Raw genomic sequence first — 27,589 nt, forward strand, 5'->3', positions numbered from 1 at the left:
GACAGGTGTTAATATCAGAAGTTAACAGGACTCTTGAATCTCTTGAACCTTTATTATTTGAAAGACAATTTGCAGTCTTTAAGGCTCTAAGCCTTACACCCCACCAACAACAAAGGGAGCTATCATTCACACCATCTCGCAAGTCATTTGCTGCCTGGCTAATTATCACGGAGCAATTAGTGTGTTCATTTGATCCTGATAAGTCCTTAACTCTCTGAAGCCTGGCATATATGATAATGACACAAAGTAAGATAAAATAGTTTTTACTTAGATGCAGATAGATCCAGATGAGAAAATGATATCAAAGCTCAATTTATTGTATAAGGAATAACATATTTTAGTAAAATAAGTGACTTGATTTTTAATAAAGTTGAGAATATTGATAATAAAAACAATGTATTGTTAATGCCCTGGTTATGGTATTTAGTTAAAAAGAGCAAGTAACCAGCAGGGCCCTGGGAACTGCAGAATGTTGAATTCTAGTTAAGAATGTACCGTTTTTATCTACAAGCCTGAGATAGAGAGGGAAAGTCTCTTTGGTGCTCCTCTGACCTATGTTTGAACTTGCTCACCACTCTGTTATCATGTTTATATCTCACAATTCTGAGAAAACACAAAAGTTAGAATTATGAGAGAAAAGGTCGCAATTGCCTTTTATTTTTTATTCTTTGGCAGAAAAAAATAAATTGTGAGAAACTCTGTATTGTCACAATTACCCTTTTTTATCCCATGGGAGAAATGGGTTCCCTTGTGAACACTTGGAGGTGATAATTTTCTGAGCAATAATTTTAATAATAATAACAATAATAATGCTTCATAGTTTTCTTGTGGCTTTGACACCCTTGATATGAGATCATGCATTACCTCATGTCTGCAGAAACACAATTTTGCATGTAAAATATGATACAGTAGGCTTTATAGGGCTAACAATTATGTAAGGCTCATCACACATATATGAAAAATGTCAGTAAAAGTTATGTTTCTGTTTGAAAGTACATTGATTATTTAAGTATTATATAGTGTAGTGATGTTTGTTATTAAACATTAGCATAAAGTTGTTTTTATTCAAATTGATGTCTTTGATTTAATGAGAGTTTTAACATTTATCAGATGAGGTGACACGTGATTTTGCATATGGAGAGACAGACTCTTTGGTGAGGAGATGCCGCCTGTTACCATGGCTGCCTGATGAGCTTGAGGCCGTGAGCGATGACGTCCAAGAACCGTCTGACCTTTACTATGAAGTGAGTGAATTTAATTATTTTTAAAATATTGTTTGTTTTGGAAATGTTTGTCTATGTGGAATCTTATTGGTTGTTGGCATGATTTAAAATGCCTGGGTGCTTTTTGTGGACAACATTTTGATTCAGTAAAATCAAGTGCCATTTTATTTTCTACATCTCTGCACTTTTCCAGACAATTTTGCAGGAGAACAAAGAGAAGCTTCCTATAGATATCCAGCCTTACTGTGTACCAGATGGAAAAGTGCTGAAGTAAGTCATTGTGTTAAATCTTTAGATATTTTATTGTTCATTGCAGCTTGTGTTCTTTCTTCCTAAAGTCAACCTTTAAGAAAAAGATGTTTCCGTTCTCTGCCAAAACTCCAAATGTCTAACCCTTTTTATTCACATTTTAATCAGTAATCATTCATATTTCAGTCATTTTAATCATTCATATTTCAAGCTTTTTGTATAATTTTGTTAGTTTGTCTTAATTTCCAGAAATAGATATGTTCTCTTTATAAAAGGTTGAAAAAAAAAAGTCTGTGTGTTGAGGACAAAATTGCCCCTAAAATGAGGTAAACCTATCTAAACTTCCCTGGTGATATTTAGGGATGTTGGATAAAACATTCAAAACCTCAGTTGGACAAAAACATTCAATATTTTATTTTATTTTTACTTTACATACTTTAAAAATGCTAGTAAGTTAGGGTTAGTAAGTGTGTGTGTGTGTGTGTGTGTGTGTGTGTGTGTGTGTGTGTGTGTGTTTAGAGGTGTAATTGAAGGTCTGGAACATGTCCGTGCATGCAACAATTTACAGCCCCTAATGAATATCTGTAAATCTTGGGTCAAAAAGTCAGCAGCTTGTGTTCTCCATCTAGATATAAACATTCTTCCTCCTCCAAGGCTGGAGAGGTTTAAAAAAAAACTTCAAAGCTGTCAAGTATTTAGATAAAACAGAGATTTTGCACTTATGAATAAGCAAGTATATTGGATGGCACCAAAAATTTAAAGCACAGAATTTGGAAGTGTTAAATTAAATCATGCTCTCTGTCAGATGTTTCTGTGAATTTGCCTCTCTGCATCCCTCCTCCCTTCTCACTCCTTTTCTTCTGTCTTGCTCCCTCCTCTCTTCTGTGTTCTCTCTCTTCTCTGGATATCTTTGCTCTTTTATGAGCGCATACGCATATAGGTATTTCTCCGCATGAGTTCAAATGGTGAAATAGTGGAGGGGGTCTATAGTGGAGTAGAGCTAGTTTGCAAATTTTAGAGGCCCTAGAGCAGATGGAAAATGCTTACGCTCATGCATATTCTTGTCAGAGTGTTTAGATTCCAGCTTGAATAGTACACGTATTTAAATGCTTGCACATATAATATAGAAAACATGTAAACACTTCAATTGAAACGTGTAAAATGCATTAAGCGTTTCTTAATCACTATGTGTGTGTGTGTGTGTGTGTGTATTATTCACTTGGGTGCCATTTCCTGTGTACACAAATCAGGGTCTACACTGAGATGAAGCAGGTTTTAGACCATCTGAGACATCCACGTTTCCAGTTCACCGAAAATGAGGAAGAAGCTGACATAATCTGGGCCTTCTCCCATATCCGAGATTATCGGTGAGCATGTTTACGCTCTAAGGCTGTTTCTTGTTTTATTTCAGTGATTTTCTTTTTTTTTTTGCTCAGCTGATTAATTTACTCTTAGAAAACTGAGTGAGGAACGGCCTCATGTCCTGCTCAACCAGTTCCCCTGTGAGACGGTGCTGACCACTAAAGACTGCCTGGCATCTGTGGCACGGAGAGCCAGGGGAGGTCAGGGGGCTCCGTGGCTCCCTAAAACCTTTAATCTACAGACTGAGCTCCCACAGTTCATCAGACATTACCTACAGAGACAGGAGAGGTGAGCGTCTGTATGATCATAGTGCTGGAAAAAAATGAACGTGAGGGACTGCAATAGCAATTTTTCACAAACTTTTCCTAACTAAAGGTGCTTGGTTAAAACAAACTTTATTGGAGAAAGGTCTAGGAGTCATGGAAGCAGTGAACAAAAACTTCCACACAAATTTATAATTAAAAATGTCATGATTGCACAGACTAGGCAGACATATGAATCATAAGACAGATCTACACTGTAAAAAAAAAAAAGTTGAACCAACTTAAAATTTTAAGGCAACCAGCTTCAGCAGATTTTTGAGTTCTCTCAACTTATTTTTGTAGGAGATTCTCAACTTTTTGTTGTATAAACTTAAAACAACAAGTTGAGAAAACTCAAAAATCTGCTGAAGCTGGTTGCCTTAAAATTTTAAGTTGGTTCAACTTTTCTTTTTTTTACAGTGTAGTTACAGCAAACACTTGTTCCACTTTCTTCATTGTTGTTAGATGGACTCTTGACCCTCCTAAACATGGAAAGTGCATTTCAACATTTTGGATTTCAACATCAGCATAAAACATAAAATGGGTATAAACTCTTATCAGTTTATTCAGCCTACTGCTTATTTCTGCTTTTCTAGTGTAATATTCTGTCATTGTAAACGGTGGTAGTTGCATTCGCTTTCTGCCATATTTCTAATAACTACTAATTATATTATAATATAGTATATTATGTATAATATTAACTATAGTAAATGTAACATTTTAGTGTATGTAAACCTAATTTTTTTTTACAAATGAGTTCCAGAATCTTTAAATATACCTTTAGTGTCGGTTTAAGGTAGATTTAATTTTCTTCTGAGTTTTCTCACAATTTCACACTGCATTAAGGAATTCAAAGCAACATTGCACACAAAACAGTCAGATTAATATGATATTCTCCATAAAAGATGTCTCTAAAGTGAAGTCTGAAATATTAAGCTTTAGTATTATGCCTAATATTATTTGTAGTGTACAATTTAGGTGATCTTACATCCTCTTTTTCCTGGACTGGGATTTTTAAATGACCTAAAACACCTCGCTTTTGGCTTTGTTTTTCTATCGTCTTCATAGTTGCTCAAGGTAATGACTAATAGTTTCATCAAAAGCATGCAGCCATTATTTGTCGCATAGTCCAGAAATGTTCAGCATTTTTGGCCTGGTGCTCTCAGTTGCCTCTCACTCGGGAATACATAGCCATGGGAAGAAATGAGCACAGACACGAGTTTTGTTCAAGCTTCTTCAGAGGTTTTATTGCTCAGTGAGGGTATGTACAAGATGCCAGAGATGCAATCAATTGAAGAAAAATTTGCTGAAGGAAATATTTGCACAAATGCACATACACAGACAAAACACTTATCTACTTCAAGGTTGAGTAGCTAGGCTCTTATTCTTATCAGGTATTATTCCCCAAATTATTCTTTGCTATTTAACTGAGAACTGAAAGCAGATTTTTATTCTTACAGTATATATTCAATCAGCCATGGTGTGCAAGAAGATGGGATCTACAGAGAACGGTCAAAACAATGCAAATATAATAAATAAGGACTGTAAAGAGCACGTCAATAAGATAACAAAGCCAAAATCTTGACATTTTGCTCAATTTAGAAGTCCTGGCTAAGACATATCTGGGGAAGAGAGAATGTGTAATGTTTGTCAATAGGGTTGTTGATTTAAGACATTAATTTGGTGTGATCGTGTCATCTTACATTTTATGCAGTTGCTGACAAACATAATGCAGGACGGCTGACTGTATGATGTGTCCTATTAGAATGCAGTTAATATGCCCCTAAAATTCAAGATAAGAGGGCAAAAATGCCGCTGTATGGGTTTTTATATTTATATAATATGATATAGTTTATCAATATCACACGAGCAAGAATGTATTTTTCACAAATATCTGCATGATTGCAAATGTAATTTTGATTTTATACAACAGTTCAACAAACAAGGAGTATATTGTGTTAGACACGTGTTAAAGATTTGAGAAGATCTAATCTGGTTGAGCAATGGAGCACAGAAAGCAGGTACCCGAGACCAAGAATGACTCCGACACACATAGTGTAGTTCACTCAAGGCTCATATATTTATTGTGAGGGGCATATTTATATGGGTAAAAGAAGAAGTGAAACTGTCACAAGTAAAGGAAAAGGACTTAGACAGCCAGCTAAGGAAAACAACATGTCTTATGACCATGATGTAATGCTGCATATAGGAGAACACAGAAGAGCACAGGGTGTTATAGAATCTTATCATATGAGCTGAACACTATTTGATTGTTTGTTTTGTTTTTTCCCCCCAAACCTATTTTTAAAACGTTTACTGCATGGATAAAAAAAAAAAACTGCTACACATATCAATCAAAATTGCACTGAGAGAGAGAAAAAACATTAGTCACCCATAAATTGTCAGCAATTATTTAAATTTTACTGGTATTTAGAACAGAATAAGATAAAAATCTGAAAAAAATATAAGTAACTAAAATTATAGTACAACATTTTATATACAATTATAAAATAAAACAAATGATAATGGTATTCGTCAAAACAACATAAATATTCTGTCATTATTTATCATAAAGATTTTAAAGGGATTACTTTTATGTCACAGTTAGAACCAAACTATGCCCTTGTCAAATAAAAAAACATAGAGGATGCACTTTCAACCATATTTGTTTCCTTAAACCATTTTTTCCCCTTTTGTTGTTAATTATTTAACTGAAACCCATTTAGTCTAGGCCTATTTATTTTTTTACTGATTGAAATGAGATCCAGTCAGACAAGTCAATGCAGACATAATATCAATTTGAATAACTTATTTGAATAAGCAAATTAATAAAAAAAATGATTATAAATGAAACAAGATTACATTTTAATAACCATCATTTAATAATAATCTTAAAAGATTTCTGTAAAATAATTCTACCTTAAAGAAAAATAACAAACCACAGCAAACGGGCCTGATTGCTAGAACAAAGATGCAAGAGAAGTAGAAGAAGTGGCTAAGTCAGTAAGTTCATGAACTCATGGTACATGGTAAGATCTGATAAGCATTGGGTTAACCCCTACATTCTTGGTGGTTATGCACTTTGCACCACAGTGGGCATGTTGATCTTGCAGCATCCTAGGTTGCAAAACTTACACAGACATTGTGGTTTTAGACACCTTTGGATTCTAAAATAGCTAGACAAACTATATTTCTTGACCAGAAACATTTTGTACTTTGGTTTCAAAGAAAAACATCTTATTTCTTGTGATATCACTTGAATATAAAGAATAGTTTTGCTGAAATGACAAGAACAATAGATGCACATCTGTCCCTTACCCTAAAATTGATCTTCAGAGCAAAGTTTGAAGAAAATAAGGTTGAGCAGCATTCTTATGTCATACACAGATTAATAATAAAAATCATAGGATACATGAATAATGTAAAACATAGATATATATATTGGATATACGAATATACTGAAAAGTAATAATAATAAAAAATCATAACTAATTCATAAGGGTTCATATTTGTATAAATATGAAAACTAACAATATTGGACATTTGAATACACCAATTACCATCATTGGCATTATTCATAGTTTTCTCTTGTTGCTTATGTGCATGTAAAACTAAACCACTGAGAATAATTTTTTTCTAAAATAAAAAGTTTTAATAGATCACATACCCTTTTTTCAATTGTAATTTAATTTAAATCTAATTAAACATTGTAATTTTATGGATTAACGGATAGGAAATGAACATCGTAATGTTTGAGAATTAGCTCAGTCAGGGGAAATTAGGTGGACTTTAGTGTCTGTTTGAATGCATTCAACCACATGAGTATCCACACTATGAGCGCAGTCCGGTCAAATGCATTTTCAGCTACCTCTGGAAGTGGTCAAAAGTGGACAAGCTCAAAACGTTTTAGACCCTGTTCACACCTGTATTTAGCGTTGTCCACTTGTGATCGGATCTTAATACCAGGTGTAAACGGGGCCTAAGACAGTCCCTGTGTCCCAATGTTCATACTATTCATCCTAAATAATGTGAGATTACAATAAGTGTGTCCCAAAGCATAGTATGTTGAAAAGAGTATGCCAAAAGTCCCCGGATGATCCGTGCACACTCTAATGGCGAAGGATTCAGTCCAGAACTACAAACACGTATAGAACGCTTTAGAAAAACTACAAACGTGGCGGATGCGCACGATCGACGGTTCGGGAAAGAGAGGTTTGCAAAAAGGGGTTCGAGTTACTAATAATCAACATTTAACCTGGTAAAAAATATTTATGTATTGTTATCTGTATTACATTTCATCTGCAACCGCAATGTGAACTTTTATAAACATCCATTTGGTCGTTAACTTTTAAATGCATCATTATGCAGAAGATATGAGCAAAGTTCTCTGCATGAAAGACCCGCGACTGGCAGATCAACGAGCTGCTACTTTTCTCTCAATACCACGACTGAGGTGCCCTTGAGCAAGTGCTCCCCGGGCGCCGCAGCATAAATGGCTGCCCACTGCCCCGGTGTGTGTTCACTGCTGTGTGTGTGTTCACTGCTGTGTGTGTGCACGTTGGATGGGTTAAATGCAGAGCACGAATTCCGAGTATGGGTCACCATACTTGGCAGTATGTCACTTCACTTCACTCTCTTAATATGGTAGCAAGTTAAATATAATGAAATGTGGAGGATGTTAACTGTGACAAGATGATTGACAGGCCAGTTTACAGTGACAGGGTGCGTGTGCTAGGTGTGGTCCAGTAAAGACCCAGTTGTGTGACGTGATAGTATGTCCCAAAGCTTGCCTACTCTTCTACTACACACTCAAAAGTGTGTACTTTTTCTTCACCAAAAGAGTACATACTTTAATGGCGTAGTATAAGTAGGCACATTGGGTCGCAGCAAGTGACTTGATCAATTAGATTAATTGGCACATGTAATTAATTAGATAAAAAATGTAATTGCTTGACAGCCTTATTTGTCAATGATAATTTCAGAGGACAGGATAACCAGTGGATCTGCAAACCTTGGAACCTGGCCCGTGGTCTGGACACACACATCACGGACAACCTCAACTACATAATCAGACAGCGAGAGAGCACCCCAAAGGTATCCCAATTTCTGTACTGAGTCTGTGCCCACAGAATTACATGAAAAGTACAATGAAAAGTCCACACATCTGGACTCTTAGACATAACCTATAGCCACTTTCAAAACTCTTTTATGAAGTCTGCTGAAAGTGTGGTGGTTTGTCGCTTCTGTGTGAAATCATTCCTGAAGTCTTGAGGTTTTGATGCCAGAAGATAGACTTTAGTATCAGAGATAATGAAGCCGAGAGAGACTGCTGAGAATCCATAGAGTCTGTGTCTGCACACTTCATACAGTTTTTCCTCAAGACCTGTTTAATACATTTCATATATTGTTGTCATTTTTAATCCAATTTGTTTTGCCTTTTTTGGCTGTGACTCCAATCTGTTTTTAGGAAGAAGACAGGAGGCCTCAATTTATGTTAAGTTGAACAAGGAGGCATCATTATATATTTTGTCTGTCAAAATAGGATGTGCAGTTTCACCATATACTGTATTTTTGTAATGACTGCACATTCAGTTCTCTTGCAGGCCTCTATACACACAGGCAAATGCATGATTCGAATTGTAGACTAACATGATACATAAATGTCTATATTTACATTGATTATACCGGATTAATTCATATTTTGATTAATAAAAATCCTCTTCAGAAATCTTTTGCAAATATGTTAGATGTTTCATCAGTTGAAAAATTGCCATGTTGTTAAAGGAACAGTTCACCCCAAAATTAAAAATGGTTGAAAATGTACTCAACCTCAGGCCATTCAAGATGTAGATGAGTTCTGATGAGTTTCTTCATCAGAAAAGATTTGGAAAAGTTTAGCATTACATCAGAATTAGTTCAAACAGCTGTTAAAACCATCACAATAATCCACATGACTCTAGTTCATCAATTAACATCTTGTGGAGTGAAAATCTGTGTGTTTGTAAAGAAACAAATCCTTCATTAAGAAATTTGTAACTTAAAATTGTTGCTCCTCTATTAATAATAATGCTTTCTCCAGTGAAAAAGCTTGTCCAGTCTGAATCAGGAGAGAAATATTCACAGATCAAGCACCGTTTACAGAAGCAGAAACGGTTCTAAACAAATATGTTGGTAGATTTTCATGTATTTTTTTTAAACACTAAAGGGAGGGTTATTATGGATTATGGTATTTTGGCCAGAAACAAAGGTTAAAAGTTAAAATACCTTAATTAATGGATTTGTTTCTTACAAGTACAAGACATTAATTTTTATTTAATTTTAATTTTATATATCGTCTGCGATTAATATCGTAATTGTTGTTTTAACGATGTGCAATTTGACAATGTCGAGTATTTTGCAAAAACCAAATAAAACACCTACGGTAGTGGTCGGCAACAGGCGGCCCCGCCAGCAATAATATCTGGCCCGCACCCGTAGCCAGATTATTTAGATAGTGGCTGGTTCTGAAATAGATCTGTCATGACAGCAACAGTTACTCCCAATCAGAGTATGTGAGCGGAGCGGAGTGAATGGAGCGAGGAGTGGCGTGGTTTTCACTCGCTCCAAGGGAGCTCCATCACGAGTACAATTCATGCCAACGACCCGTAATATAACTGCATATTTAGCAAGAATTCACATGTTAAACATATTTAGCTAGCTAGATAGAAAAGGATCACTCAAATCAGAAAGAATGTGAAGGCTGTGATGACTGCAGTGGACATGAGCGGGAAGTTATATTTCTCAAGGAATTTATTTGTTCCTTCTGAATATTTTCAGCTGAGAGCTGACTTTTTTTTTTTTCTCAGAATTGCGTGATTTAAACTCGCACTTGCAAGTTAAAAAGTTATAATTCTGAGATATAAACTAAATATCGCACACCCCTAATCTGATCTCACCCTGACTTCTGTCTCTCTCTTTCTTTCTCCGTATGAACTCAATATCGAACACCCCTACCTGTTTTCCTCAGCAAGTAGTGAAAACAAGCAGGTCATTGTGACATTTTCTCATAGCAGACCTTTTAGCTTAGTATTCCTAGAACAGTACATCAGAAGACAAAACTTTGCAGTGGAATACACAGTAAATACGAATAAACTTATAAATATGAATACTATATGAGAGTTTTACTTCTATAATGTCTGTGCAAAATTGCAAAAGCGCACCCATCAGGACTTGTATGTGTCTCTCAGGTGGTGAGTAAGTACTTGGAGGACCCTGTGCTGTTTCACAGAGAGGAGGTGGGCATGGTGAAGTTTGACATCCGCTACATGGTGCTGCTGCGGTCTGTGGAACCTCTGCGTCTTTATGTATATGACGTCTTCTGGCTGCGTTTTGCTAACAAGTAAACCTCAACACACAATCCACATCCTTCAGGCATACCTGAAACCCCTTCATCCAAAACAAATCATAATAATGTTATCCAATAATATACTTAATCACAGCTGAAATATTTTAAAAACTGAGAATCCAGGTCAGCTCAAAGTTAGGGAGATAACAGCAATGAATATCCTGATTCCTAACCATGGCTGCGTTCCACTTTGCTTTTTTTAGACACACACTTGCAAACTTTCCTGAGCACTTCCCCTCGGGGGAATTCCCGTTGAAGTTTATATGAACAGACCCTCAAGTCAACGAGATGGAGGAAAGTTAGCAAGGGAAGGGCATGAAAAAATGAACTGGAACGCAGTGTTGTTATATAAATCAGGTTTTATTGCTAACAGGAATTTAGCTTGAATGAGACTGTGAAAGAATGAAAGAATATAGGTATTATTTGTCTCTTAGTAAATTATTCTCCAACACTGATGCAAAATCGAATCCACATCAGACGGTTGGGTTGAAGTAATATGCAAATTTATTTAAAAGTTTCAAAAACATTACATTTTAATAATCATATGCAATGACAGCATCCTACAAATGAACTGTTAGTACAAGTTTAGTTAAGACCCATTAATAGTCAAACCGAACATATCTAGAACCATCTGAAAAGATTCAAATCAATCTAGAATTGATCATCTGGAAGGAATAACAACAATCCGAAGAGAATAAAAACCTTCATAAAAGATCTTAAGTTTGAGGTGCACCCGAACAGTTATAGAGTGAAGCCAAAAAAGGGAAGTAAAGAGGGGTGCAGTACATTCTCCTCTTATACCCTTCCGAGATCAGATATGCAGATTAAATGTACAAAAGGCCAATGTGCTAAACAAAGCTGTTTCTATGCATCAGAGGGGCAGACAAACTCTGTTCTTCATCAAATGTTACATGTTCCAAAGTTGCCATGACCTCATACATCGTGACCTTCAAATAAGATTAGCTTGTTGTTTCTCACCCCCCATGGACCAAAATGATATCTCTTTTAGTAACTCAGACAGCCCTGCAAGTCTGACGGCTGTTCCGATAAATATAAAACCGGTCAGATAGCAAGAGTCCTTAAGCTTATTGTGTGTTAAACATCCTCATATTAATATTTCAAAAACATAGATTCATAATAGTGGATTTTATAATTATGTATCTAAAGTAATTTAGTTAATATATTACTAAAATTGAAATAACTCCTAAGAAATAATTAATAAAACCTTTCATAATACACAAGATGTATCTGAATATGCAAATTCTCAAAGGTCGGTTCACCAACCACTTAACAGCATCACTTGACAATTGTCGTCATATCAGCAAACTTGCTGCTTTTCTTTCCAGACCTTTCTCGCTGGATCACTTTGATGACTATCAGAAGCACTACGCCGCTGATGTGCAGCTCAAACAGGTACTAAAACTCTTCTTTGGCTGTATGCTTGACTCGGTAGAGTTGATCTCAGATGACTGATGGTTTTGTTTCCCGTCAGATTCACTATGATGAATTTATCCCCATGTTTGAGAGCCAGTATCCGCAGTATCCATGGAAACAGGTTGAGGTATGGCTTTATGCACTTCAGCTTCGATCTATCCATTTACACCACAGCATACAGTGGTTACGTTGTGAAGTTAAGTTCACCTCTTTTCCAAGAAGTATTCAGCTGTGTATAGCATCAGTATTCATGCACAGATTTCCAAAAGGCTTCTCACCTCAAGTTTCACGTCTTTATTCTTTAGTTTATTTTAGTTTCACAGTAAAACTCAATGCATTTAGCCATTCCGGGTTTTTTTGGGAAATAATTAATGCTTTTATTCAGCAAGGATGCAATAAATTAAACTTAACAGAAAAATGTATCATTGTTTCCACAAAAATATTAAGCAGCACACCGGTTTTCAGTATTGATGATAATAATAAGAACATTTATTGAGCTCCAAATCATCATACGAGTGATTTGTGAAGAATGTGACACTGAAGACTGGAGTAATGGCTGCTAAAGATTTAGCTTTACCATTACAGCAATTGTTTTAGTATGGTTTCTGTTTTCAAAACTGATGTGAGACAAGTGTGGTGCTAATCAGCAAGAGGAGGTGCCAATAAAAGGTCCGCACGCCATACTATTCAAGCAATACAACTGTTTATTGTTGATACACAGCTTATATCAGTAATAATGATCATAGGTAAATGCATAAAAGAATAACGATAATCAAAAATAAACACATTAAAAAAGAATAATCATAACCCAGTGCATAATATAATAATTAATCATGAGTAAATGGATAAAAGATAATAATCATGAATGAATAATACACAAATTCGAGCGTACACTAAAACTAAACCCCAAGCCAAGTAATAGAACAATATACAACCTCAGAACCGTGCCATCATCTTCACTCTTTAAAAGACTGGGGGCCCCTTTTCAGTCACAGTAGAAGACCAACACTTGTCCGAGAATGCCGGGCTGAGCTTCCACTGTTTCTGCAAGAAACTCCCTTTTTTATACTTCAAAATTAGGTGAGGTTTAAGAACAGCCCTCCAAGTGAGAGAGAAAGCAAACTGGCCAGGCTTGCTCCCCCTCCCAATTGGGTGCACTTCGTTTTAATCTCAGAGGTTTCGTAAACAATGTGGCGTCAGAATTCTGCACCTAGTACTTCTCAAGCGACAACAGTATCTAACCTTATTTTGAAGGTCAATGCAATAGACTCTCTGTACCTTCCCAAGAGACAGTGATGTTATTTTGTACCAATTACAACCTTGAAAGTATCCCCCTTGCAGTGGAAAAGCGCCATTATTTTCACACAGCTATGACAAACGTTAAACATGGACGCGCATGCGCTTGCAGTACTGTATTAAAGCTTTAATCATGATAAAACCGTATATTAAAAGCTAACATAAGCAGTAGCATAATAAGTGTATATAAAAGTATTAGACAACAAAAAACATAGGCCTACCATTAAAAGCCATGCTTGCACAGGTTCTGCGCAATCCTCTTCACTAATATCCTCTGCGTCTCGATCGGGCTCAAATTGATAAGCAATATAGACGACACCATTGTTTACAACACAACCGGAGCACAAGCTGCTGAGGTGAGGGGCGGGACGTTTAGACGCGCACCAGAGGCGGTTTAGCCAATCACAACACACTGGGCCAGCTAACCAATGTGGTGGCTTCTGCCTTTTCTATGAAGAATCACCAGAAAATAGACCATTACAAAATGAGAATAAAGCCGAGAAGTTTTCGGCAGAAAAGATCTCCAGAATGTTTTCTGTGTCCTCTTTAATAGTTATTCCTCTAGGCGTGTTCAATACATTTCATACATATGCGTTTGACCTTTTTTAGCTGTGTTTTCCTTATACATACAATTCGATTCCTCCCTAGAGAGAAGGGGCTCCAAGACGTGTTATAGTAAGGAAAGAGACCCCCTTTATATTTTTACAGATTCTTATCTCGAGGGTCTGCACATTCCATCTATGCAGGCCTGACACACACAGGCATACATACAGTACATATATGATTATAATGGAAGAATAACGATACATAAATGGCTAAATTCACATGAATTATACTTGATTAATTCATATTTTGACTAATAAAAATCTTATACACCAATCAGAGCCTATCGTGTAATTCTGAGGGAGGGCCTTCACAGAACCAGGAAATTAACTGGCCGTGTTTATGCTAGCTAAAAAGCAGAACGACGCATGAACGCAGGTTGCTCTGCACCCCATAAACACAATCAAGCCTTCGAAAAAATACATTAGACCACCCCTTTAAAAACAAGACTCATAAGTAATAAATCAAAAGTAACAGCGCAAAAGTCTTCACCCGAGGTGCGGCGTGGATGTGCTCCAAACATAACATTATATAGTCTTGCATAAAATTTGCATTAATACAATGTCTCCTCCTTTCAAATTTCCATATTGGTCAGGCATTGTGAACACACATATACACACACACACACACACACACACACATAACCCTCTATGTAAGCAGGAGACTAGGTTGCTATAGTTACCTAGGTACAGGATATGTGACCTTTATCACAGTTAACAAGTTCATAGTAGCTCTCAAAGAAGCAAGCGTGTCTATTTCTAAAATATTTTAACACCTTTAAAAGCGTAAACGAGGCACATACATTTTCATCTGACAGTTTCTAAACCACAAAGCAACACTTCTAAACTTCTGCTATGCTATTAGCATAGCAGTTAACTAGAAGTTCCATTCGCAACAGCATATGTTGCCAGTGCATCTCCTATTTTACAAAGTAAGCTAGATATTAGAGCTGCGTGATATATCATCTGCGATTATTAACGCGATATTGCGTAGCTTGTCAGTGATCTAAGGAGATCATCAAAATAAATTTCTAGTTTACCTGGTTCATTGTTACTGTTCCCAAATGAGAATTGATCAGGGAATTGTTCAAGTTCAAGTTCAAGTCAGCTTTATTGTCAATTCTTCCACATGTACAGTACATACATACAGAGAATTGAAATTGCATTACTCTCAGACCCTTGGTGCATACAGTTAACATTAAACACGTTCAGATACAGATAAATACAGTTTAAACATATGTACATACAACTATACAATTATACAAATGAGGATATTGTAGAAAAAAATAAGAATTAGATCGATAAAGTGGCATAAGGCGCATGGCAGATAGAGTGCAAAACCAGTTAAATAAACAACACTGTGTAGATATATTTGTAGTGCAAAAGAGCTTATCAGTCTGAGGACATTGTAGAAAATAAAAACAAGAGAGATAGATAAAGTGCATAAGGCACATGGCAGAATAGATGGAGTGCAAACCAGTTGAATGTACAAAAACTAAAACAAAACTGTGCAGATGTTTTGTTTTGTTATGAGTGTAGTGCAAGAAGAGCTTATCGGTCTGTTAAAGTGACAAGTCGAAGAGACTGTTCGGATAGTTTTTGTCAGACTACCCGAAGAGGTAATTTGCAGTCAATGTTGGATGGGTAGTGATCAGCCAATGCTGCACAAGTGACAGGTGCCGGTTACAGTTGTTGGTCGGTGGGGGGGGGTGTCACAGAGTCAGAGTTCCTAGTGTGTTGCTGTGTTAAATGGGGGTGAAAGAGGGGAGGGGGGGCAAGGACGGGAGGGAGTTCAGCTTCCTGACAGCCTGATGTATGAAGCTGTCCTTCAGTCTGCTGGTCCTCGCCTGGAGACTCCGCAGTCTCCTCCCTGATGGCAGCAGACTGAAGAAGCTGTGTGTCGGGTGGGTGGGATCGCCTGCAATGCGGAGGGCTTTGCGGGTGAGACGGGTGCTGTAGATGTCCTGGAGGGAGGGGAGAGAGACACCAACGATCTTCTCAGCTGCTCTCACTATGCGCTGAAGTGACTTGCGGCAGGATGCGTTGCAAGCGCCATACCACACAGTGATGCAGCTAGTCAGGATGCTCTCGATGGTGCCTCTGTAGAAGGTGCACATGATGGGGGCCGGGGCTCTGGCTCTTCTGAGTTTGCGGAGGAAGTAGAGACGCTGCTGTGCTTTCTTGGCCAGTGCTACAGTGTTGTTAGTCCAGGAGAGGTCCTCAGTGATGTGCACACCCAGGAACTTGGTGCTGCTCACTCTCTCCACAGTCGCACCGTTGATGGTCAGAGGGGCATGCTGAGTGTGTACTCTCCTGAAGTCAACAACAATCTCCTTCGTCTTCTTCACGTTCAGAGAGAGATTGTTGTCACTGCACCACCCGGCCAGGCGGCTCACCTCGCTCCTGTAGATTGTCTCATCTCTGTTGCTGATGAGACCCACCACAGTCGTGTCATCCGCAAACTTAATGAAAATGTTGGAGTTGTGTGATGGTGTGCAGTCGTGGGTCAGCAGAGTGAAGAGGAGGGGGCTCAGCACACATCCTTGGGGGGCCCCCGTGTTCAGTGTGATGGTGCTGGATGTGTTACTGCCGACCCGTACTGCTTGAGGTCTCCCGGTCAGGAAGTCCAACAGCCAGTTGCACAGAGAGGTGCTGAGCCCCAGCTGGACCAGTTTGTGAGTGAGCTGTTGAGGGATGATTGTGTTGAATGCTGAACTGAAGTCTATGAACAGCATCCTGACATATGAGTCTTTTTTCTCCAGATGTGTGAGGGCTGGGTGGAGGGCAGTGGTGATGGCATCATCGGTCGAGCGGTTGGACCTATATGCAAACTGGAAGGGGTCCAGGGAGGGGGGGAGGACAGACTTGATGTGGTGCAAGACTAGCCGTTCAAAGCACTTCATGAGGATGGGAGTGAGTGCTATTGGACGGTAGTCATTGAAGCAGGATGGAGATGACTTCTTAGGGACTGGAATGATGGTGGTAGCTTTGAAGCATGTGGGGACAACAGCCTGATTTAGTGAGATGTTGAAGATGTCTGTGAAGACCTCAGTGAGTTCCACTGCACAGTCTCTCAGTACACGCCCAGGAATGTTGTCAGGACCCGGAGCTTTGCGTGCATTGATCCTGCTGAGGGATCTCCTCACACTGTCCGGGGACAGCGCCATCACCTGGTCGCCGGGAGGAGGTGGAGTCTTCTGTGCAGTGGTGCTGTTTTGTGCCTCAAAGCGAGCAAAGAAGGCATTCAGCTCGTTCAGCAGGGGGATGGTGTTGTCACAGGTCTGTGGTGGGGGCTTGTAATCCGTAATGGTCTGTATCCCCTGCCACAGGCTCCGCGTGTCTCTGCTGTCGCTGAAACGATGGGCTATCCTCCTGGAGTACTGTCTCTTGGCCTCTTTGATGCCGCGGGATAGGTTGGCCCTAGCTGTCTTCAGGCCCTCCTCATCTCCAGCTCTAAAGGCAGCGTTCCGAGCCTTCAGAAGTCTGTAGACCTCCCCTGTCATCCACGGCTTCTGGTTGGCCCGGACAGTGATGGACTTTGTGACTGTTACATCATCAATGCACTTGGAGATGTAGGCAGTAACAGTCTCTGAGTACACTTGGAGGTCTGTAGTATTGTTGTATGTGGCAGCCTGTTTAAACATATTCCAGTCAGTGGTGTCAAAGCAGTCTTGAAGTGCCTCTGACGACCCTTCCGGCCACACTTGAATCTGTTTGTGAACTGGTTTGGTGACTTTAACGAGCGGTCTGTATGCAGGCATTAGCATGACAGTGATGTGGTCTGAGGCTCCGAGGTGGGGGAGGGGGAGGGCCTTGTAAGCTCCTCTCTGGGTGGTGTAAACAAAGTCCAGAGTGTTTTTTCCCCTTGTTGGAAAGTCTATGTGTTGGTGAATTTTTGGGAACACACTCTTTAAGTCTGCGTGATTGAAATCCCCAGCCAAGATAAGAAAAGCATCTGGGTGGGCTGTCTGCTGCTCACTGGTGTGCTGGTACAGATCATTTAGTGCCTCACTCCTGTGGTTGTTGCTGGAGCTGGGAGGGATGTATACAGCAACGAGCAGTATGGCTGAATATTCCCTCGGTAGATAGAACGGTCGGCACTTAATAATCATAAACTCCACCAGGGGTGAGCAGTGTTTGCAGACCACAACAGCGTCGCGACACCATGCATCATTGATGTAAACACAAAGCCCGCCGCCGCGGATCTTACCTCCCTCGACGAGAGCTCTGTCAGCTCGATAGCATGTTAGCTGGTCAAGCTGTATGGCGCAGTCCGGTACGCTGTTGTTAAGCCATGTTTCCGTAAACACAAAAACACAACAGTCTCTTACAGTCCTCTGAGTCGAGCGGAGTAGTCGGATGTAGTCCAGTTTATTGTCCAAAGAGCGTACGTTCGCCAGTACGATGGTGGGGATAGCTGGCTTGTGTGGGTTGGCCGCTAGCCTAGCTCGGATACCTCCGCGCTTACCCCTCTTCTGCTTCCTCTCACGCCGCTTGTAGCGCCTCCGCTGCGGGCGAGATGCAGTAGTGGGGGTCGGTGATGGAGAAGGCCTTCGGAGCAGACCGAGGTCCCGCAGCTCTTCAGTGTGCGCGGAGTTTAACTCTAAAAATGTGGTTCTGCCGACCTCGAGCAGAAACTCACGACTGTATGCGCGCTTAAAGACAGGTAGACGAGACGAAGATGTGCAAAAACATTGCGACTTACAAGACAAAAAACACAAAAACACCGGTTTGTCGGGAGAGAGAGAAGCTGCTGCGACTGCGCGCGCCGCCATCTTAGTTGTTGAGGACAACTCAATTGCATGTTTATTGTGTCATCTGACACAGCAAACGGCATGAGAGTGAGACAGAATTTTCATTTTTGGGTGAACTATGCCTCTAAGTTTAACTGGGGACGTCTACTAGCGACACAAAGTTTAAACTCTGGCACGTCTACTGGTAACACTCTACTGAGTCGGGCGACGTCTCGCCCCTTTTGAACACTATCACTTGGGACTAAGATCTCTAGTCTTCCACTATACCTGCTGCACAGCACTAACCAAACAGACTCTAAACAATGACCTTGAATATGCCTTAATCATGGCCGGGAGGACCTCATACCAATCAACGAGAAACCCCCAAGCAACAACGATACAGCGGTTTATGTAGGAAAAGTACATAGCAAAGGTAACATTTTACATCATTTACATCATTCTCCTCTAATATGATTGGTTCACTTATATGGCAAATCAGCTTGTTCCCCAAATCATGAGATTACTATTGTTAGACAGACATCTAGCCGTCTAACCTTTGTCCATGTTTCATTATTACAACGCTACTAAAGGTTCAAACATTTCTGTTCTTTAAAACGTAAGTTTAGGCCTGAAGAAAAAAAGGAAATGTTAGTCATCATTTATGATCAACTGATTTTATGATTAATTTGAATATGATTTAATTGAACATTTCCTCCACTACAAAAAATTAGATGTTATAAAAAAAATATAACATTTGAATGGAAATGTATATATTTTGTTCATATATACATTTCTGAGATCATCAAAACTACTTGTTGAACAGCCACATCATCCAGTCACTTGTGCATATCTTAAAAGCAGTTTCTTATTCTTTCAAACCAAACGAAAATGCTTTGGTATATTCATGCAGATGATTATGCACTGAGATCTACTGTTTACTGCATTGTCAATTGCTTTTGTCACGTTGATCTAAAATATATTATTCTGGTTTAGCATGTCAAACATGTTTTCTATTCATTTTCACCAGACTCTATTTGCAAATGTGTCCTAAATTGATGACTTGCGCAGGTGAATCTTGAGTTTTACTAATGAAAGGAAATGTAAAGCATTAGACCAACCAAAGATGAATAATTTCTTTATAATAACTTGGAGGTGCATCTCATGAAGCTTAATTTGCCAAACATATATAGACAGTGCACAACACAGTGTTACAATTTCTGATAATGGAAGAACAATAAGAAAACAGAGTCAGCAGCCAGGACAAAAAAAGCGAAGGATGTGTGGTGGAAGGGTAAAGAGACAAAAAAAGTAGAAGCAGAAGAGGCCAATGACTACTGTTTCATTGATGGCACTGATATATTCATTGATAAAACACTTTCTTTTGAGAGTTGATTTTAGGATTTTGAGCAAGTTACAGATTTTTGCAGGTAATCCATTGTGTTGTAAATTGTTTTGAGAAATGCACTGATTTGCAAATGTTACTGTAATCTAAAAAGCTCCACTATTTGTTGTCCTTTTAAATGTTGTTTGTTGCAGGCAAATGTCTTTAAAGCATTTTCAGAGCTCTTCCAAGCTGCTTCCTGCCGCCCTGCTCCATATGGGGTCTGTGCGTACCCCTCCTCCAGAGCCATATACGCCATTGACCTCATGCTTAAATGGGACCAGATAACAGAAGGTATATACCCTAGTTGGTCAAGTCACACTCTCTCTAATAGCCGTGCTACATGAATTCAGATTTAATACCTTTAACTTAGATTTTTGTTTAGAAGAGAAGTTTAACAAACAAGCCATTTGGTAAAAGGGTGTTATTCGTTATTAACCTCAGATGCATGTCATGTGGAATCAGCAGACAATAAATTGAAAAGTGTGATTTTAATTAGAAAATAAGGTGATAAAGTGAATGAGAAAATGAAATGTTTCTCTCTCTTCTGCAATCACCCTTGCTGTGTAGAGGTAACATAATGGGCATAAACAAAACATGGTGACCCAGACCAAACTGAAAACATTCAGAGCAAGGACATGTCGTGGGATAAGACGTGGAATATAGCAGTAAAGCTCGTTTCCACCACGGTCAAAAATTCAGAGTTGTGAGATAAACAGTGGCAGTTAACTTTTAATTTTTTATTCCTTGGAATAATTTTTTTTTTAAATAAAATAAAAAGAATTGTGAGATGTAAGCTTAGATTTGAAAATTTGAATTCTGAGTTTATATCTTGCATTTTTTACTTTTTTTCTCAATTTTATTTCTCAAAATTGTGAGAAATTCACAATTACCTTTTTTATTTTATAATTCTGTGGCAGAAACAGACTTCCATAACAAACCTGTAAAAAAAAAAAAAAAAAGGAATAACATCAGTTAAACTGCATGAATCACAAAGTTTTAATTTTTTTCTCTTCAGGAGAACGTGTGATGCAGCCTCAGATACTGGAGGTGAATTTTAGCCCAGACTGTGAGCGGGCCTGTCGTTATCATCCCAAGTTTTATGACCACATGTTCCAAATACTGTTCCTGGATCAGACCGAACCGTGTCCTGTCACTCAGATTTTATGACCAACTTGCACTGAATGACTGTCTCCATGTTTACTATAAATAAAGATGACTAACGCCCCTTTAACAGTTTTTGTCGTTTTTTTTTTTTCTAATCAGCTGTGATAAATCGTTTACAGTGTGGTGGCTTCTGCCGCTTCGGTGAGAAATCACTCTCGAAGTCTTGAGGTTTTGATGCCAGAAGATACTTTATTATCAGAGACAATGAAGCTGAGAAACACTGTAGAGAATCTCCCGAGTCGGTGTCTGCACACTCTTTTATACCGTTTTTCCTCAAGGCGTGTTCAACACATTACACACACAGTCCTTGTACTCCAATACACACACATTTTACTATCCTGCAGTCCTCCATACACACAGGAAACATATGATCATAATAGTACAATAACTTCATTACTCTTCTGCGGGCCTCCTTACATACAGGAAACATGATCATAATAGTAGATTACACTCATGTCTATATTCACATTGATTTTGAAAAAAAGTATAAAATGTATTAGAAATTAAAATTCCCAGAACGATTCCCAGTGACTTTTTCATAACGCTTTGCGTAGCTATTGTACCGATTCACTGAAAAGAATCGAATCACATGAATGACTCCTAGTCGAATCGGATCCAGACGTCAAATTAAACAGGTGAGTACATTTGCGACTGTTTTATGCTTTGCTGTTGTATGGGGGTTAAAGTAAACATTTCTCAAATAAAGCAAAACAGAGCTAATGTCTAAGTATAGAAACCGCATATTTGGGCTACATCTAGCAGCATGTTTTTGATGTTTGCAATTGAATCGCGAATACGACTAATCACGTGCAGATCTGTGCATCGTGTAAAATACCTGTCAATGTGGTGATAAATAAGGCAGATCCTGCAAGTCATAAACATATTAAAGAGCAATTGGCAGGCAAAAGGGCGCCAGTACTGGTGCGAATTGCCCCTCCCTGTCACTTGAGATGGTTTAAGCAATGACCAGATCACTGAAGAATGTAGTTCCCAACCCCCATTCACACCCATAGGACATGCCTGCAAAAAAAACTGAAACAAGCATAAACAGAATAACAAAGGCACTGCCATTTGTAGCTTAAAAATGCATTTGAAAATTCTATAAAATTCACATCACAAAACATCTCAGAATGTATCAAATCCATTGCTTTTTTTGTAAACTTTTAAAAAAATTTACATTTCTTTTAAATTATTATTAACTACATATATTATTAATAGCTGTAAAGAAAATCCATAATTGTCTGCTGCAAATGCATCAATATGGGTAATTTCACTGCTTAAGTAGGCATAGAGTTGGGCAAAAAAGTATTTAGTCAGCCACCAATTGTGCAAGTTCTCCCACTTAAAAAGATGAGAGAGGCCTGTAATTTTCATCATAGGTACACTTCAACTATGAGAGACATGATGGGGGGAAAGAATCCAGGAAATCACATTGTAGGATTTTTAATGAATTAATTGGTAAATTCCTCAGTAAAATAAGTATTTGGTCACCTACAAACAAGCAAGATTTCTGGCTCTCACAGACCTGTAACTTCTTCTTTAAGAGGCTCCTCTGTACTCCACTCGTTACCTGTATTAATGGCACCTGTTTGAACTCGTTATCAGTATAAAAGACACCTGTCCACAACCTCAAACAGTCACACTCCAAACTCCACTATGGCCAAGACCAAAGAGCTGTCAAACGACACCAGAAACTAAATAGTAGACCTGCACCAGGCTGGGAAGACTGAATCTGCAATAGACAAGCTGCGGAAGTTCTAAGCGGCCATGCATTATTATAATTTTTCTGTCTTGTTTTCTCGTGATCACGATTTCTCACGACGTAATTGTAGCTATCGTGAGAAAATCAGGGTTGCTATATTGTCTTCGACGATAAAGTTGCAGACCCAACAGCCTCCTTCTCAAGTGTCGAACACTTATAAGTCCTCAATCACTGACAGACACAGAGCTAAAATGGCCGAGTATGAATATGTATGAAAAGTATTCTATCATGGATCAATGTAGTCGGTCACACACACAACACCTTGAATATTTGGGATGGTACTTATACCATATTTTTATTTTTATTATTTCAGTTTGAGTGAGTCCCTGATCAAAGTAAAAGCGAATACGATCATCCATGATGCTGCGATGATATGCTGCTTCTATAGCATTTTCTCATGCCGAATACACAGAGAAAATTAGGTCGTGATAACGACAAAACAACTTTCGTTATGTCGAGATCACGAGAAAATTAAGTCGTGATCACGAGAAAACAAGACAGAAAAATTATAATAATGTATGGCCGCTTAGAACTTCCGTAACAAGCAGCTTGGTGTGAAGAAATCAACTGTGGGAGCAATTATTAGAAAGTGGAAGACATACAAGACCACTGATAATCTCCCTCGATCTGGGGCTCCGCGCAAGATCTCACCCCGTGGGGTCAAAATGATCACAAGAACGGTGAGCAAAAATCCCAGAACCACATGGGGGGACCTAGTGAATGACCTGCAGAGAGCTGGGACCAAAGTAACAAAGGCTACCATCAGTAACACACTACGCCACCAGGGACCGGAAAAAAAAACCTTGTGAAGACTTACAGGAAACGTTTGACCTCTGTCATTGCCAACAAAGGGTATATAACAAAGTATTGAGATGAACTTTTGTTATTGACCAAATACTTATTTTCCACCATAATTTGCAAATAAATTCATTAAAAATCCTACAATGTGATTTCTTGGATTCTTTCCCCCCATTCTGTCTCTCATAGTTGAAGTGTACCTATGATGAAAATTACAGGCCTCTTATCTTTTTAAGTGGGAGAACTTGCACAATTGGTGGCTGACTAAATATTTTTTTGCCCAACTGTATATTTTTGCCATGTACCTATTGTCAATAACCAGTTTATTTAAAATAGTTCCAGAGTGATATCCTCCTGGAGCTTCTGCAGCACAAACAAAAGTTTGAGTTATTGCTCATGCACATTTTAGAAACACTCTATGCAATTCGTAAAAGGTTAGTAAAGTTCACTTTTTACTCCATGTTTATGCACTCATATTGCAAGGAGATATTACACTTCCTTAATTTGATTGAATGTCACAATTAAATACAAGCCAGAAGATTCATGAAATAACTGCCGGGAATATTGGGGAGATTCCAAAAAGGAGGAGGAGCACCTGGAATGAGATCTATGGCCAAGAACTGTATAAAAGTGTGAGTTGCAAGTGTGATTGTTAGATGGCATCTCGGCTGGATGAATTAACTCTGAAATTATCTGGATATTCTTGTCTTTAGAGATTTTTCGGGAAAAGAGTGAAGACTTTCTACACAAGAGCACAAGAGCGCCTCAGGAAATCTGAATTTAGCTCATTGGTGCATAGTGTCCAAGAGAAAGCAGTAAATTATATGCTAAATGGTGACAACAGACATTGTTTCCAAGTGTAGGCATATTACATTCTGTAGATCTTAAACTGAAAACCATCTACCATATAATGCAGAGTGTTGCATTAAAAAAACTTTAGTATGAGCCAAATACATCAAAATCACACTATAGATGGTTTCAATATGCTGATCTCTTTAATAAATTGTGAATTTTATCTAAAATATTAACACAGATGTGGACATTGTAAAGGCATTTGGGCTTATTAAATATGACATTTCCTGATCAACCCTCTGCAGAGTAAAAGAATAATGAAATTAATAAGGGTAAATGATTAAACTGTGTGATTTCTCAGCTGAATTGCAAATGTTAACAAATGAGTTAGAAGTGATGGAGCTTCAGTCTCCAGCTATAGGACTATAAAGGTCAAGTGTTATGTTAAAAGTATTGTTGTGGCCCGCCGCGGTTGTTGCTGGTCTGGATCGCAGTCAGTGCAGCAAGAAAGGCTCAAACAGCAGAGTTACAGGTGTCAAAGGAAGACTTTATTACAAAGTAACACAGCCGAAGAGTCAGCCGCCACATCCACTGTCTCTCTGGTCTTTGTTTGTTCAGATGCTCCATTTTATACACTCTAACAATGTATCGACCTTGGTTCTTTCTATTTTTTACTTGCCATATCTTTTTTGGCTCGCCACCAATATTTTGCACGCCTTTTGATCCGTTATCTAATGGTGGAATACAGCTGAATCTCCCTTTTTAAAATATAGGGCCTCCCCTTGTCTGGAGGCCATTTCATCCTCTTTGATGTCTGGTGGCCTTCCCTTGGTGTCTGCACCTGGCATCATGTAAACTCACAATGAACTACCATGTGAACTCACAGTCTATGCTACTTTAACACATTATTCAAAACTTTGATATTACATTCTCTTTTCAGTAATATTAATAAGATAATAACATTTCTGTATTTTACTTCTGAATTACACAATAGTATGTGCTGTGTAGTTTAAGAGCACGGGTATCACTTGTTTCGAGGTTTTCATTGTCTTGTGCTTAGAAATGTTTGCTTTGCAAAAACAACGGTTACAGATTAGGAGATGCATCTTGCATGTGTATGCAGGATGGACCTTCTATCTATAACTAAAGCGTAAGTGTTGGTTACACCTGTTAGGAGGTGTGAAATAGTGGTTTAGTCATATATGTATATGGTATGTAAGGTGGTGCGATCTTATCCTATGTATTAAAATAGCAATAGGCACGCTTGGCAGTTAAAGGGGTTAACGCTTTCTTTTGAACTTTTGCCCCGTCTACAGAGTTTTCTGTGATAGAGGTTGTACATCTGGCCTGAACACGAGTAGAGAAAAGAAGGGGGGCAGAAGGAAGAAAAATGACAGAAGGTTATTGTTATGAGATTGAAGGTGACGAAATGAGAGGCTATAAAAGGTTGATGTATTCAACATACGTGGCCGTCATTCCGTGGTGAAGACTTCTCGCTGTTATTTTGTTACTGTTTGTAATAAAACGTAACCAAGGTGTTGGTGACTGTTGTGGCCCGCCGAGGTCGCTGCTGGTCTGGATCGCAGTCAGTGCAGTCAGAAAGGCTCAAAACAGCAGAGTTTCAAATGTGAAAGAAAAGACTTTATTATAACTAAACAACAAAGCCGAGAACGCAGCCGCCACATCAACTGCCTCTGAGTTCTCAAGTGTTGGTACATCACCGTATATACCTTTCTCTTATCTATGTTAGAACCTTCTATTTTTTTATTTGCTATACCTGGTCGGTTTGCCACCATTATCTCATAGCCCACTTTGTTTATTATCTAATTGTGGAATATGGCTGCCGTTGCTCTTTTTTAAAAAACATGCATAACCTTTATTATCTTGAGGTGACTCAACTGTCAACGGTCCTAGTTTTACATATTCTTCAAATATGGTATGGAAATGTCCAACTAGCTCTCCCTCTGAGTGCATCTCATATGAACTCACTGCACATAGACAGGCATTCATTCTCAGGCTATTTTAACACAGTATTTAGTATTTTGATTGCTTCCATGATTTACATTTTCTTGTTAGTATAACCTATATTCTACGGCAAAATTATACAATATGACTCGTTAAATTTTTATATACAGACTCTGAGTGATTTATTACATCAAACCAGTTATCAGAACTTGAATAAAAATCCTAACATCGAGCTACAACAGGCCCAGACCTGACTGAGCCAGTTCGGAAACCGGGTTGTAAGGGCTGTTGATCATCGTTTAACATTTCTCAGGATACCAGGTAAACATGGAGACGTCTATTATGATACCTTCGGGAACTGAGATAATGATGTGATATTAGATGTCCAGCCTTTAAATCGGTATACAAATACAACAACATGAATATGCACTTTATACAGCATTAATTGTTTCATTGTTAGTTTGTCATTGCAGTATATAAACCAGCTGATTATGCATTATCAATGTGTAATAGAAACAAAACTTCATTCATCTGTCTTTGTGTCGTGGATTTGCCTGAAGGGGAATTTGATGGAAACAAAGCCCTTGCTCTATCTTACGAAAAATGAAAACAAGCTCAGTAGTTTCCTGTCACCATCTGAACAGCATCATCATGCTTGCCTAAAGGTTCATGTTGGCTCACATGATACAGAACATATGATTCATTATGAGGCTGAGAGTTATAGGAATTGTCCAGAAAACTTCTAAAATGTTTAGGCGATTGTGCTTTTCACCCGTTTGGGATCCTTTGTGATGCATTTTGCTATTGCAACAATAATAAGAACAGCATTGGTGTCCAACTTTAGATTATGCTAACTCTAGCGGTGGTATCGTCAGGTTTGGATGATGTTTGGACTGTGATGATGTCAATGCACGCTTATTGCAGTATGTTTTTAAGTGACATCCAAATGTTGTGGGTTTCACACCCCTGTGCTTTAATGTCTTACAGAACAGTTTTCAGTTGTTTTTTTATTTTTTGCAAAAAGGAAGCATACAGACAGGATGTTTATTGCAGAGGACAGCTATACAGAACTAATTTAATGGCTAACAGTCATTCTGAGCATGAAAATACATTTTTGCAAACTAAATTTTGTGCTGCTG

At 38.5% G+C, this 27,589-nt stretch overlaps 1 protein-coding gene across 2 annotated transcripts in view; it reads left to right on the forward strand.

Moving 5' to 3' along the window:
- Nucleotides 1-21,199, forward strand: part of LOC306861721 (tubulin--tyrosine ligase-like protein 12) — a 30,778-nt gene extending 9,579 nt beyond the window's left edge. The window contains exons 5-14 of one of the 2 annotated variants that reach the window (XM_079404143.1): nucleotides 1,111-1,244; nucleotides 1,417-1,493; nucleotides 2,723-2,839; nucleotides 2,928-3,122; nucleotides 8,119-8,230; nucleotides 10,363-10,514; nucleotides 11,867-11,933; nucleotides 12,013-12,081; nucleotides 20,122-20,260; nucleotides 20,985-21,193. In XM_079404143.1, coding sequence (XP_079260269.1) covers nucleotides 1,111-1,244; nucleotides 1,417-1,493; nucleotides 2,723-2,839; nucleotides 2,928-3,122; nucleotides 8,119-8,230; nucleotides 10,363-10,514; nucleotides 11,867-11,933; nucleotides 12,013-12,081; nucleotides 20,122-20,260; nucleotides 20,985-21,136 — 1,214 coding nt within the window. In that variant the 3' untranslated portion in view covers nucleotides 21,137-21,193. Of the gene's footprint in view, nucleotides 1-1,110; nucleotides 1,245-1,416; nucleotides 1,494-2,722; nucleotides 2,840-2,927; nucleotides 3,123-8,118; nucleotides 8,231-10,362; nucleotides 10,515-11,866; nucleotides 11,934-12,012; nucleotides 12,082-20,121; nucleotides 20,261-20,984 lie in introns of both variants that reach the window. The other variant, XM_079404142.1, reaches the window with a different exon arrangement.
- The last annotated feature ends 6,390 nt before the right edge of the window (nucleotides 21,200-27,589 follow it).

Source organism: Barbus barbus, assembly GCF_936440315.1.
Source record: "Barbus barbus genome assembly, chromosome: 42".
In the NCBI taxonomy this organism is placed as follows: Eukaryota; Metazoa; Chordata; class Actinopteri; order Cypriniformes; family Cyprinidae; genus Barbus; species Barbus barbus.